This window comes from Oncorhynchus nerka, linkage group LG24 (assembly GCF_034236695.1).
Source record: "Oncorhynchus nerka isolate Pitt River linkage group LG24, Oner_Uvic_2.0, whole genome shotgun sequence".
In the NCBI taxonomy this organism is placed as follows: Eukaryota; Metazoa; Chordata; class Actinopteri; order Salmoniformes; family Salmonidae; genus Oncorhynchus; species Oncorhynchus nerka.
This window is the reverse complement of record NC_088419.1, coordinates 80,985,065-80,999,330: the sequence shown is the minus strand read 5'-3', so window position 1 is coordinate 80,999,330 and position 14,266 is coordinate 80,985,065. Positions and strand designations below refer to the sequence as shown.

The window sequence follows — 14,266 nt, the reverse complement described above, 5'->3', positions numbered from 1 at the left end:
CAGCTCACACTCTGCCGTGTAAACTGTTTTAAGATTCTCACAGCTCACACTCTACCATTTAAACTGTTTTAAGATTCTCACAGCTCGTGTAAACTTTTAAGATTCTCTCACGCTGCTGTGTAAACTTTTTAAGATTCTCCAGCTCTCACAGCTCTGCCGTGTAAACTGTTTTAAGATTCTCACAGCTCACACTAAGATTCTCACAGCTCACGCTCTGTACCATTCTGCCGTGTAAACTGTTTTAAGATTCTCACAGCTCAGCTAAACATGCTCACGCTCTGCCGTGTAAACTGTTTTAAGATTCTCTGCCGTGTAAACAGCTCAGCTCACGCTCTGCCGTGTAAACTGTTTTAAGATTCTCACAGCTCACACTCTGCCGTGTAAACTGTTTTAAGATTCTCACAGCTCACACTCTACCATTTAAACTGTTTTAAGATTCTCACAGCTCATGCTCTGCCGTGTAAACTGTTTTAAGATTCTCACAGCTCACACTCTGCCGTGTAAACTGTTTTAAGATTCTCACAGCTCACACTCTGCCGTGTAAACTGTTTTAAGATTCTCACAGCTGTAAACTGTTTTAAGATTCTCACAGCTCACGCCATTTAAACTGTTTTAAGATTCTCACAGCTCACACTCTGCCGTGTAAACTTTTTAAGATTCTCACAGCTCACGCTCTGCTGTGTAAACTGTTTTAAGATTCTCACAGCTCACACTCTGCCGTGTAAACTGTTTTAAGATTCTCACAGCTCACGCTCTGCCATTTAAACTGTTTTAAGATTCTCACAGCTCACGCTCTGCCGTGTAAACTGTTTTAAGATTCTCACAGCTCACACTCTGCCGTGTAAACTTTTTAAGATTCTCACAGCTCACACTCTGCCGTGTAAACTGTTTTAAGATTCTCACAGCTCACGCTCTGCCATGTAAACTGTTTTAAGATTCTCACAGCTCACGCTCTGCCATGTAAACTGGTTTAAGATTCTCACGGCTCCCTAAGCCCCATCGAGACTCATAGGCACACAAACAGTAGAGAGAGAGAGAGAAAAACACAAAAGCACACACAGTAAACAGACACACAAACACTTACACACTTCTAGGCAGCTCCTCAGGGGCCTAATAAGAACCAGCTGCCTGCAGAATGCTGCTGCTATAGTACTGTGCCGTCAGTTCCCTCATCGGCCAGTGGGGGCGGTAGAGCTCCATTGCAGAAACACAAAGAGCCCTCAACACAGCTGTACTGACTGCAGCTCTTCAGGCTGTAAAGTATGATTATGATTGGATCGTTTAGACTAGAGCAGCTATTTTATACAAAATGTATAATGTTAATATCAACACACACTCAGGGGACAGTTTATTAGGTACACCACCTGTTCACAGAAATGGATCGCTCCTGTAGACAGTCAGGTGGCCGTGGCTTGCTATATAAAGCAGGCAAACAGACATCGAAGCATTCAGTTACTGTTTGATTGAACGTTAGAATGGGCAAAACGAGTAACCTAAGCGACTTGAGCGTGGTATGATCGTCGATGCCAGGCGTGCCGGATCCAGTTTCTCCGAAACGGACACCCTCCTGGGTTTTTCACTCATGACAGTGTCTAGGGTTTACAGAGAATGGTGAAAAGAAGAAAAAAAACATCCAGTCAGCATCAATCCTGTGGGCGAAAACAGCTTGTTGATAAGAGAGGTTGAAGGAGAATGGCGTGAATGGTATCAGGCGAGCCACAAATAGACAAATAACAGCACAGTACAACAGTGGAGTGCAGAACGGCATCTCAGAAGGCACAACTCGTTGATCCATGTCAAGGATGGGCTATTGCAGCAGACGACCAGCAGACGAACAGACCGGGTTCAGTGGGCAAGTGATCACCAACACTGGACAATTGGGGATTGGAAAAACATTGCCTGGTCTGACGAATCCCGGTTCCTGTTGCGTCATGCTGATGGAAGAGTCAGGATTTAGCATAAGCAGCATGTTTTGCTGGCACACGTTAGGGCCCTTGATACCAATTGAGCAATGATTGAACGTGATGCCCCAAATAATTTAGACTGTTCTGGAGGCAAAATGTCCAACCCGGTGCTAGATGGGTCTACCTAATAAACTGGCCACTTAGTGTATATTTCAACAAATACATTTTTTGCAATCTTTGTTAATTTGAGAGCACTAGAGAGTAGTGGAGGTGCATCAAATATTCTATTGTGATGTCATTGCTTGGACACCATTGTAACACCATGTTGTTGTGTTTGTGTTTCAGGGACCCCAGGGGCCACAGGGACATCCAGGGCCCAGAGTAAGTATCCCCCCCATTACTATGTCCTAACCTATCTTACTGGTTCCTTACTACTTACAGTTACTTGACAGTTCTATGGCAGTTCATAGAGATTGAGGTTTGTCGTCTTTTGAAGACATATGTCTTTGTATCTGTTTATTTTGTATTTATGTCAAAATCCTCTCTGTGTTCTCTCTCCCAGGGCCCCCCTGGTGCTCCTGGCCCGACCGTAAGTATCCTGTTTGATTCACAGATAGTGACATAATCTGTAATAAAGCATTTATATTTTTCTTTGTCCGGATTCAAACAGGGTGTTGTAGCAAACAAGTATTGGTTTGCCTAGGCAACACCCCCCCCCCTCCCCCTCTCTGTGCAGCAGCAGCACACATAGAAATAGAATGAATAATACATGCTTGGAACCTCTAACCCTGGCAATTGACCCTTCTCTAAGCCCTTCGCTAAGAAATCCATTTGTCACTTTGTAATTTGGGTGAACTATCTCTTTAACCAAAAAACAGTTATTTGGAAGCCCAGTGAGTCAAACATTTGGCTGCAATAGAAGAACACTTAATGATCCAACTGTTTATTTCCATTTTTTCTAAGTGTCAGGAATGGGTTTTAAGAGAGACAAGGTTTGGAAACTCCTGTTGTACATGACTTTGACTTCTATTCAGGGAAACAACATCCTGAAGACATTGATGAATAGCTTCTGACTTTTGTTGCACATCAAGCACCCACTGGGCACAGATGTCAATTCAACGTCATTTCATTGAAATGACGTGGAAAGAATGTTGATTCAACCAGTGTGTACCAAGTGGACATTGTGTGAGCTCTGGTTACCAAAATGGGTCAAAACATTTACTGGCTCCTGTGAGTTCATGGCCATGATCAGTTATTGCCAGTTTCAATTCTTAATTGACCCTTCGCTAAGCCTCGCCCCAGAATGTTGACCAACCAATCGCATCGCTCCAATGGAGAACAACTGTCATCAAGTACGACATCTCAGACAAGCTCACGTTTGAAATACATGAAAGCCAGTGAGAAAAACTTTTCTTCAAAAATAAATGGTTTAAATGGCTAAATAGTTGAACAGTGCATCATGGGTACTTGACAGTGTGATTTCTGAAATACAGAGCCTGTTGATGATGGAGTATTTTTCGAGTACAAAAGTATTCTCTCTCTCTCTCTCTCTCTCTCTCTGTCCTAGGCTTGGTGCCAGGCTAAGCTTAGATAAGGCTTTTGATGGAATGGGAAAAAGCAACAGTCTTATAGCAGCAGGGCCAGAGGTAGCACAGAAGCGGAGCATACAGTGTAATCTGTGTGGCCTTCCTTTCCCTGTGCTCTGTGAGCTGTTTCAACAGTCTTATAGCAGCAGGGCCAGAGGTAGCATAGAAGCGGAGCATACAGTGTAATCTGTGTGGCCTTCCTTTCCCTGTGCTCTGTGAGCTGTTTCAACAGTCTTATAGCAGCAGGGCCAGAGGTAGCATAGAAGTGGAGCATACAGTGTAATCTGTGTGGCCTTCCTTTCCCTGTGCTCTGTGAGCTGTTTCAACAGTCTTATAGCAGCAGGGCCAGAGGTAGCATAGAAGCGGAGCATACAGTGTAATCTGTGTGGCCTTCCTTTCCCTGTGCTCTGTGAGCTGTTTCAACAGTCTTATAGCAGCAGGGCCAGAGGTAGCATAGAAGCAGAGCATACAGTGTAATCTGTGTGGCCTTCCTTTCCAGGTGCTCTGTGAGCTGTTTCAACAGTCTTATAGCAGCAGGGCCAGAGGTAGCATAGAAGCGGAGCATACAGTGTAATCTGTGTGGCCTTCCTTTCCAGGTGCTCTGTGAGCTGTTTCAACAGTCTTATAGCAGCAGGGCCAGAGGTAGCATAGAAGTGGAGCATACAGTGTAATCTGTGTGGCCTTCCTTTCCAGGTGCTGTGAGCTGTTTCAACAGTCTTATAGCAGCAGGGCCAGAGGTAGCATAGAAGCGGAGCATACAGTGTAATCTGTGTGGCCTTCCTTTCCCTGTGCTCTGTGAGCTGTTTCAACAGTCTTATAGCAGCAGGGCCAGAGGTAGCATAGAAGGTGGAGCATACAGTGTAATCTGTGTGGCCTTCCTTTCCAGGTGCTCTGTGAGCTGTTTCAACAGTCTTATAGCAGCAGGGCCAGAGGTAGCATAGAAGTGGAGCATACAGTGTAATCTGTGTGGCCTTCCTTTCCAGGTGCTCTGTGAGCTGTTTCTTTTTTTTTCAATTTAAAGTTGTATTAAGTTCTTGTTTTTCAATCAACCCTGTGAGCTGTTTCAACAGTCTTATAGCAGCAGGGCCAGAGGTAGCATAGAAGTGGAGCATACAGTGTAATCTGTGTGGCCTTCCTTTCCCTGTGCTCTGTGAGCTGTTTCAACAGTCTTATAGCAGCAGGGCCAGAGGTAGCATAGAAGTGGAGCATACAGTGTAATCTGTGTGGCCTTCCTTTCCAGGTGCTCTGTGAGCTGTTTCAACAGTCTTATAGCAGCAGGGCCAGAGGTAGCATAGAAGCGGAGCATACAGTGTAATCTGTGTGGCCTTCCTTTCCAGGTGCTCTGTGAGCTGTTTCAACAGTCTTATAGCAGCAGGGCCAGAGGTAGCATAGAAGGTGGAGCATACAGTGTAATCTGTGTGGCCTTCCTTTCCCTGTGCTCTGTGAGCTGTTTCAACAGTCTTATAGCAGCAGGGCCAGAGGTAGCATAGAAGTGGAGCATACAGTGTAATCTGTGTGGCCTTCCTTTCCAGGTGCTCTGTGAGCTGTTTCAACAGTCTTATAGCAGCAGGGCCAGAGGTAGCATAGAAGCGGAGCATACAGTGTAATCTGTGTGGCCTTCCTTTCCAGGTGCTCTGTGAGCTGTTTCAACAGTCTTATAGCAGCAGGGCCAGAGGTAGCATAGAAGGTGGAGCATACAGTGTAATCTGTGTGGCCTTCCTTTCCCTGTGCTCTGTGAGCTGTTTCAACAGTCTTATAGCAGCAGGGCCAGAGGTAGCATAGAAGTGGAGCATACAGTGTAATCTGTGTGGCCTTCCTTTCCCTGTGCTCTGTGAGCTGTTTCAACAGTCTTATAGCAGCAGGGCCAGAGGTAGCATAGAAGCGGAGCATACAGTGTAATCTGTGTGGCCTTCCTTTCCAGGTGCTCTGTGAGCTGTTTCAACAGTTGTATTGAACCAATAAATCTAAACTACAATATTACAATGGCATTTTTGTTATGTAATAATCAGGGAGGAGGCTTTCAGTGACATTGATTAGTATGCCCCTACTAAGTTGAAAAATGTGTAGATTTGTTGATACAGGCCTCTGGTTTACTGCTTTCTGCTTATTACTGCCTCTGTGATTAAACTGTAGTTGTTGGTGTTGTATCCTCAGAGACGAATCGAGTACAACTCTCTGTTTGAGTCCAATGGTGCCTTGAGGACAGAGGTAAAGCACTCACTGTTGGTCTATACACGAGACAAAAGTTGAATCTTTAGACAACATATTTACCATATGTAACATTCACTGTTGATATATCTTCACTCTAATGATATTTACTGTTAAGTGACAATTTTCAGTAAAGCAATTTACAAAAACTTCCTGTTCGTTTTTTGCTCTTTAATTCTACGTATTTTCACTAATGTGTGGGTGCCTGTCACTACCTTGCCTACAAATAAACCTTATTTAATTGCGTTTAACACATGCAAAACACATTGCTTGCAACTTTTCTAAATACTTTGACATGGTGTTTCTATGGTTGGATATGGGTTGTGCCTCTATGCATGCATCTTGCATGTGTCTGCATGAATTCATGCTTATGAAATGTTTGATTCATCCATGTGTCCATGCTTTGGATTGGCTGTCTCTGTGGCTTTCTCCTAACCTCTTCCCATGCATGCTGCAACACTCTGGACTGTGTGGACTATGCTAACCCTGCTTGCCTAGATCTACCAGAACACGGAGATGTCCCTCTCGGACCAGAATGCAGGGATCTTTAAGACCCTGCACTACCTGAGCAGTGTGATCGAGAGCATGAAGAAACCGCTCGGAACCCGGGAGAACCCGGCACGGTTTTGCAAGGACCTGCTGGACTGCCAACAGAAGCTCTCTGACGGTGAGAACCGATTTACAGAATTTATCAATTTAATGGACACTTTTCCCAATCTACATCAATATTAGTAATCTTCACAGATTTACTCAGTAGTATAGACTGTAGTTGCTATCTTAATTTGACCAGGGAAATAATCCTGCAACAGCAGGAAATGTGAATTATTGTGAGGATTATAATTAATGGGTATTTTTGCAGGGGTTGATACATTTTTTGTTGGGGCAAATCAAGTCTTGACAATTTAAATTGGAAATTACAAACTGTAGAAGCCTTTTTGAACCTTGAATATGCCACAACTCTGCATTTACTACTTTGCTGGAAATGTCCTGCAACAACAGAGTGATCAAATTAAGATCCAACACCTGTACCTCTGTAGGACTGTACTGGATCGACCCTAACCTGGGATGTCCGTCAGACACCATTGAGGTCTTCTGTAACTTCACGGCAGGCGGGCAGACATGTCTCCTCCCAGTAGCCTCTAACAAGGTAACCGAGCACTGCACTCCATCATCACAGGGGCTCCAGTTGGTCCATAAGCAGCACTAATTTAATAAACAGATTTTTATCTAGGTTTAAAGAAAAACACGTTCACATTCACAAATCCTGACTTCCACTTAAGTCGAATTCTCACTAACACATATGTTCTTCCTTCCCTCTGCAACTTCAACAGTATTGTACAGTTTTTGGGAAATATGAGGATGCGTCATGGGTGAGGGATTCGGAGAGGATTCCTGTGAATAGTAGATCTGTGCCAGCACAGAGGGATAGGCCAATGAGTGATATATGCTTTAATAAGGTTGGCTTCTTAGTGTTCATGGCAATGGTTATCAACTTTACTGTAGAAATTAAACGTAAATCACCGAAAATAGATGTTGTGGTGGCAGCTGCAGAGAAGTACTCGGGGAAGGAGATTTGACTTCAGAAGAGTTACATTGTGTGTTGAGTGGTAGTGTCCTGTCCTCTCAGGCCGTTGGCCTGGGGTAGGATCAGATAGGGTTAGTAGTGGAATAAGCTGATGCGTTTTAATGTGTATAGGGTTAGTTGGTAGGGTAATTAAAATATATGTATATTATTCGGTTTCCATTTCCCATCGCAAAGTGTAATGGATCTATACTATAGTTCAGTGGAAATGCAACATATTGGATGCGAACCACCGTTAAACCTCACCGAAGAAGACATGGATTGTGTATGTTTGCTATTCAGAGGGTGGATGGACAAGACAAAATATTTAATTGCCTTTGAACAGGGTCTGGTAGTAGGTGCCAGGAGCACCAGTTTGAGTGTGTCAAGAACTGCAAGGTTATTTCACACTCAACAGTTTCCTGTGTGTATCAAGAATGGTCCACCACCCAAAGGACATCAGTCAACTTGACACAACTGTGGGAAGCATTGGAGTCAACATGGACCAGCATCCCTGTGGAAAGCTTTCAAAACCTTGTAGTGTCCATGCCCTGACAAATCGAGGCTGTTCTGAGGGCAAAAGCGGGTGCAACTGAATATTAGGAAGGAGTTCATAATGTTTTGTAGACTCAGTGCCAAATTGATTGTCAAGCTCAACACAGTCACTTATAGATGATTTGAACATGATGTGCGAAAAATGCTAATATCATTCCTGTGGCTTGAATGGGATTTGTGCCACAAATGCTAACATGTTAGTGTGTGGAAACAGTGCCAGTGAAACTAAACCAAAGCATGGATTAATGCGATCATACCTTGTTCATAGACTGCTTACAGGGTAAGGAAACCAATTTGTCACTTTGTAATTTGGGTGAACTATCTCTTTAACCAAAAAACTGTTATTTGGAAGCCCCGTGAGTCAACCATTTGGCTGTAATTGAAGAACACTTAATGATCCAACTGTTTATTTCCATTTTTTCTAAGTGTCAGGAATGGCTTTCAAGAGAGACAAGGTTTGGAAACTCCTGTTGTACATGACTTTGACTTCTATTCAGGGAAACAACATCCTGAGGACATTGGTGAATAGCTTCTGACTTTTGTTGCACATCAAGCACTCACTGGGCACAGATGTCAATTCAATGTAATTTCATTGAAATGACGTGGAAACAATGTTGATTCAATCAGTGTGTACCAAGTGGACATTGTGTGAGCTCTGGTTACCAAAATGGGTCAAAACATCTTAGGTCAAAACATAAACATTTGGATCCTTGTGTTCTTCTATTACAGCCAAATGTTTGACTCATTGGGCTTCCAAAGATATGATCTCATTAATCCATGCTTTGATTTAGTTTCCCTGGCACTGTTTCCACATACTGACATGTTAGCATTTGTGGCACAAATCCCATTCAAGTCATTGTATTTGTGAATGGGGGCGTGTTCTGTCCTCCTTTTCCTGTAGTCCACAATAATCTCCTTTGTCTTGATCACGTTGAGAGAGAGGTTGTTATCCTGGCACCACACGGCCAGGTCTCTGACCTCCCTATAGGCTGTCTCATCATTGTCGTAATCAGGCCTACCACTGTTGTGCTGTCTGCAAAGTTAATGATGATGTTAAAGTCATGCCTGGCCATGCAGTCATGAGTGAACAGGGAGTACAGGAGGGGACTGAGCACGTACCTATGATGGGTCCCCGTGTTAAGGATCAGCGTGGCGGATGTGTTGTTACCTTCCCTCACCACCTGGGGGCGGCCCCTCAGGAAGTCCAGGATCCAGTTGCAGAGGGAGGTGTTTAGTCGGCGGCAGGTAGCCTAGTGGTTAGAGTGTTGGACTAAGAACTGAAATGTTGCAAGATCTAATCCCCAAGCTGACACGGTTGAAATCTGTCATTCTGCCCCTGAACAAGGCAGTTAACCCACTGTTAATTGAAAAGGCTGTCATTGAAAATAAGAATTTATCCTTAACTGACTTGCCTAGTTAAATAAAGATAAAAAAATAAGATAGTCCCAGGGTCCTTAGTGATGAGCTTTGAGGGCACTATGGTGTTGAATGCTAAGCTGTAGTCAAATCAAATTTATTTACAGTATATAGCCCTTCTTACATCTGCTGATATATCAAAGTGCTGTACAGAAACGCAGCCTAAAACCCCAAACAGCAAGCAATGCAGGTGTAGAAGCACGGTGGCTAGGAAAAACTCCATAGAAAGGCCAAAACCTAGAGAGGAACCAGGCTATGGGGGGTGGCCAGTCCATTCTCACATAGGTGTTCCTTTAGTCCAGGTGGGAAAGGGCAATGTAGAGTGCAATAGAGATTGCATCATCTGTGGATCTGTTGGGGCGGTATGCAAATTGCAGTGGGTCTAGGGTTTTTGGGATATGGACTATAGTGGTCTGCTTGAAACATGCTGGTATTACAGACTCAGTCAGGGACAGGTTGAAAATGTCAGTGAAGACACTTGCCAATTGGTCAGCGCATGCTCGGAGTACACATCCTGGTAATCCATCTGGCCCTGAAGCCTTGTGAATGTTGCCCTGTTTAAAGGTCTTGCTCACATCGGCTACGGAGAGCGTGATCAAAGTCATCTGGAACAGCTGATGCTCTCATGCATGTTGCTTGCCTCGAGCGAGCATAGAAGTAATTTAGCTCGTCTGGGATGTTCGTGTCACTGTGCTGCTTGTGGCTGTGCTTCCCTTTGTAGTTTGTAATAGTTTGCAAGCCCTGCCACATCTGATGAGCGTTGGAGCCGGTGTAGTACAATTCAATCTTAGTCCTGTATTGACACTTTGCCTGTTTGATGGTTCGTAGGAGGGCATAGCAGGATTTCTTAAAGCGCCCGGGTTTGAGTCCCGCTCCTTGAAAGCGGCAGCTCTACCCTTTAGCTCAGTGCGGATGTTGCCTGTGATCCATGGCTTCTGGTTGGGGTATGTACGTATAGTCACTGTGGGGACGACGTCATCAATGCACTTATTGATGAAGCCAGTGACTGATGTGGTGTACTCCTCAATGCCATCGGAAAAATCCCGGAACATATTCAAGTCTGTGCTAGCAAAACAGTCCTTTAGCTTAGCATCTGCATCATCTGACCACTTCTTTATTGATCTAGTCACTGGTGCTTTCTGCTTTAGTTTTTGCTTGTAAGCAGGAATCAGGAGGATAGAATGATGGTTAAATTTGCCAAATGTAGGGCGGGGGAGAGCTTGTATGCATCTGTGTGTGTAGAGTAAAGGTGGTCTAGAGTTTTTTTCCTCTGATTGCATATTTAACATGCTGATAGAAATTAGGTAAAACTGATTTAAGTTTCCCTGCATTGAACTCCCCGGCCACTAGTAGTGCCGCCTCAGGATGAGCGTTTTCCTGTTTGCTTATGGCCTTATACAGACATTGAGTGCGGTATTAGTGCCAGCATCGGTTTGTGGTGGTAAATAGACAGCTACGAAAAATATAGATGAAAACTCTCTTGGTAAATAGTGTGGTCTACAGCTTATCATGAGATACTCTTATCTCAGGCGAGCAAAACCTCGAGACTTCCTTAACTTCTTGCGTCGAGCCATCCCGGATCCGGGATCGTGAATACAGCCTCAAGCTCATTACCATAACGCAACGTTAACTATTCATGAAAATCGCAAATGAAATTAAATAAATATGCTAGCTCTCAAGCTTAGCCTTTTGTTAACAACACTGTCATCTCAGATTTTCAAAAATATGCTTCTCAACCATAGCAAAACAAGCATTTGTGTAACAGCATTTAGCGTTAGCATAGCATTTAGCGTTAGCATTCAGCAGGCAACATTTTCACAAAAAACAGAAAACCATTCAAATAAAATCATTTACCTTTGAAGAACTTCGGATGTTTTCAATGAGGAGACTCTCAGTTAGATAGCAAATGTTCAGTTTTTCCTGAAAGATTATTTGTGCAGGAGAAATCCGTCCGTTTTCTGCGTCATGTTTGGCTACTAAAGAAAAATGAAAATTAATTCATCCAAACGCCAAACTTTTTTCCACATTAACTCCATAATATCGACTGAAACATGGTAAACGTTGTTTAGAATCAATCCTCAAGGTGTTTTTCACATATCTCTTCATGATATATCATTCCTGGAAGTCTCCTCTCTGTCTCAATCACATGGATGAATGCGAGCAGCTTGGAGATTACTCAACAATTTCAACAAAGGACACCGGGCAGACCCCTGGTAAATGTAGTCTCTTATGGCCAATCTTCCAATGATATGCCTACAAATACGTCACAATGCTGCAGACAACTTGGAGAAACGATAGAAAGGGCAGGCTAATTCGTGGCGCTTTCACAGCCATATAAGGAGACAATGAAAAACAGAGCGTCAAAAATCCTGCTCATTTCCTGTTTGAAGTTTCATCTTAGTTTCGCCTGTAGCATCAGTTCTGGGGCACTCACAGATAATATCTTTGCAGTTTTGGAAATGTCAGAGTGTTTTCTTTCCAAAGCTGCCAATTACATGCATAGTCGAGCATCTTTTCGTGACAAAATATTGCGCTTAAAACGGGCACGTTTTTTAATCCAATAATGACATAGCGCCCCCATAGGTTGAAGAGGTTAATATTAGATTTTGTGCACCAGCTGTTGTTTACAAATATACACAGACCACCACTCCTTGTCTTACCAGAGGCAGCTGTTCTATCTTGCAGATGCAGTGTAAACCCCACCAGCTGTATGTTATTCATGTCGTCATACAGCCACGACTCGCGGAAATATAAGATATTACAGTTTTTAATGCCCCGTTGGTAGGATGTTCGTGATCGTAGCTCATCTATTTTGTTATCCAATGATTGTACATTGGCTAATAGGACTGATGGTAGAGGCAGATTACCCATTCGACGTCAGATCCTTACAATGCACCCAGACCTACCTCTGCGATATCTCCATCTCTTTCTCATGCGAATCACAGGGATTTGGGCCTTGTCTGGTGTCTGAAGTAAATCCTTCACGTCCGACTCATTAAAGAAAAAATCTTTGTCCAGTTGAGTAATCGCTGTTCTGATATCTAGAAGCTCTTTTTGGTCATAAGAGACGGTGGCAGAAACATTATGTACAAAATAATAATAATAACTCCCTAGAAAGGCCAAAACCTAGGAAGAAACCTAGAGAGGAACCAGGCTATGAGGGGTGGCCAGTCCTCTTCTGGCTGTGACGGGTGGAGATTATAACAGAACATGTCCAAGATGTTCAAATGTTCATAAATGACCAGCATGGTCAAATAATAATAATCACAGTTGTTGTCGAGGGTGCAGCAAGTCAGCACCTCAGGAGTAAATGTCAGTTGGCTTTTCATACCCGATCATTAAGAGTATCTCTACCGCTCCTGCTGTCTCTAGAGAGTTGAAAACAGCAGGTCTGGGACAGGTAGCACGTCCGGTGAACAGGTCCTCTGAGAGAGAGAAAGAAAGAGAGAATTAGACAGAGCATAGTTAAATACACGCAGGACACCGGATAAGACAGGAGAAGTACTCCAGATATAACAAACTGACCCTAGCCCCCCGACACATAAACTACAGCTGCATAAATACTGGAGGCTGAGACAGGAGGGGTCAGGAGACAGTGTAGCCCCATCAAACGATACCCCCGGACAGGACCAAACAGGAAGGATATAACCCCACCCACTTTGCGAAAGCACAGCCCCCACACCACTAGAGGGATATCTTCAACCACCAACTTACCAACCTGAGACAAGGCCGAGTATAGCCCACAAAGATCTCCGCCACAGCACAACCCAGGGGGGGGGGGGGGGGGGACAGGAAGATCAGACAGGAAGATCACGTCAATGACTCAACCCACTCAAGTGATGCACCCCTCCCAGGGACGGCATGGAAGAGCACCAGTAAGCCAGTGACTCAGCCCCTGTAATAGTGTTAGAGGCAGAGAATCCCAGTGGAGAGAGGGGAACCTGCCAGGCAGAGACAGCAAGGGCGGTTCGTTGCTCCAGAGCCTTTCCGTTCACCTTCACTCCTGGGCCAGACTACACTCAATCATATGACCCAGTGAAGAGATAGATATGTCTTCAGTAAAGACTTAAAGGTTGAGACCGAGTCTGCGTCTCTCACATGGGTAGGCAGACCGTTCCATAAAAATTGAGCTCTATAGGAGAAAGCCCTGCCTCCAGCTGTTTGCTTAGAAATGGGACAATTAGGAGGCCTGCGTCTTGTGACCGTAGAGTACGTGTAGGTATGTACGGCAGGACCAAATCAGAAAGATAGGTAGGAGCAAGCCCATGTAATTGTTTGTAGGTTAGCAGTAAAACCTTGAAATCAGCCAGTATAGGGAGGCTAGCACTGGAGTAATATGATTTTAAAACATGTGTTTCTAGTCAGGATTCTATCAGCCGTATTTAGCACTAACTGAAATTTATGTAGTGCTTTATCCGGGTAGCCGGAAAGTAGAGCATTGCAGTAGTCTAACCTAGAAGTAACAAAAGCATGGATTCATTTTTCTGCATCATTTTTGGACAGAAAGTTTCTGATTTTTGCAATGTTACATAGATGGAAAAAAGCTGTCCTTGAAACAGTCTATGTTCGTCAAAAGAGAGATCATGGTCCAGAGTAACTCAGAGGTCCTTCACAGTTTTATTCGAGAAGACTATACAACCATCCAGATTAATTGTCAGATTCAACAGAAGATCTCTTTGTTTCTTGGGACCTAGAACAAGCATCTCTGTTTTGTCCGAGTTTAAAAGTAGAACGTTTGCAGCCACCCATTTCCTTATGTCTGAAACACAGGCTTCTAGCGAGGGCAATTTTGGGCTTCACCATGTTTAATTGAAATGTACATCTGTGTGTCATCCGCATAGCAGTGAAAGTTAACATTTTGTTTTTGAATGACATCCCCAAGAGGTCAAATATATAGAGAAAACAATAGTGGTCCTAAAACGGAACCTTTAGGAACACCGAAATTTACAGTTGATTTGTCAGAGGACAAACCATTCACAGAGACAAACTGATATCTTTCCGACAGATACGATCTAAACCAGGCCAGAACTTGTCCG

The 14,266-nt window shown here is 43.8% G+C and overlaps 1 protein-coding gene across 1 annotated transcript in view; it reads left to right on the top strand.

Annotated features, from left to right (window-relative positions):
* LOC115108771 (collagen alpha-1(XXIV) chain) overlaps nt 1-14,266 on the top strand; it is a 296,583-nt gene that overhangs the window by 270,769 nt on the left and 11,548 nt on the right. The window contains exons 54-58 of the mRNA XM_065009201.1: nt 2,250-2,285; nt 2,467-2,493; nt 5,645-5,698; nt 6,197-6,365; nt 6,736-6,845. Coding sequence (XP_064865273.1) covers nt 2,250-2,285; nt 2,467-2,493; nt 5,645-5,698; nt 6,197-6,365; nt 6,736-6,845 — 396 coding nt within the window. The remainder of the gene's footprint in view (nt 1-2,249; nt 2,286-2,466; nt 2,494-5,644; nt 5,699-6,196; nt 6,366-6,735; nt 6,846-14,266) is intronic.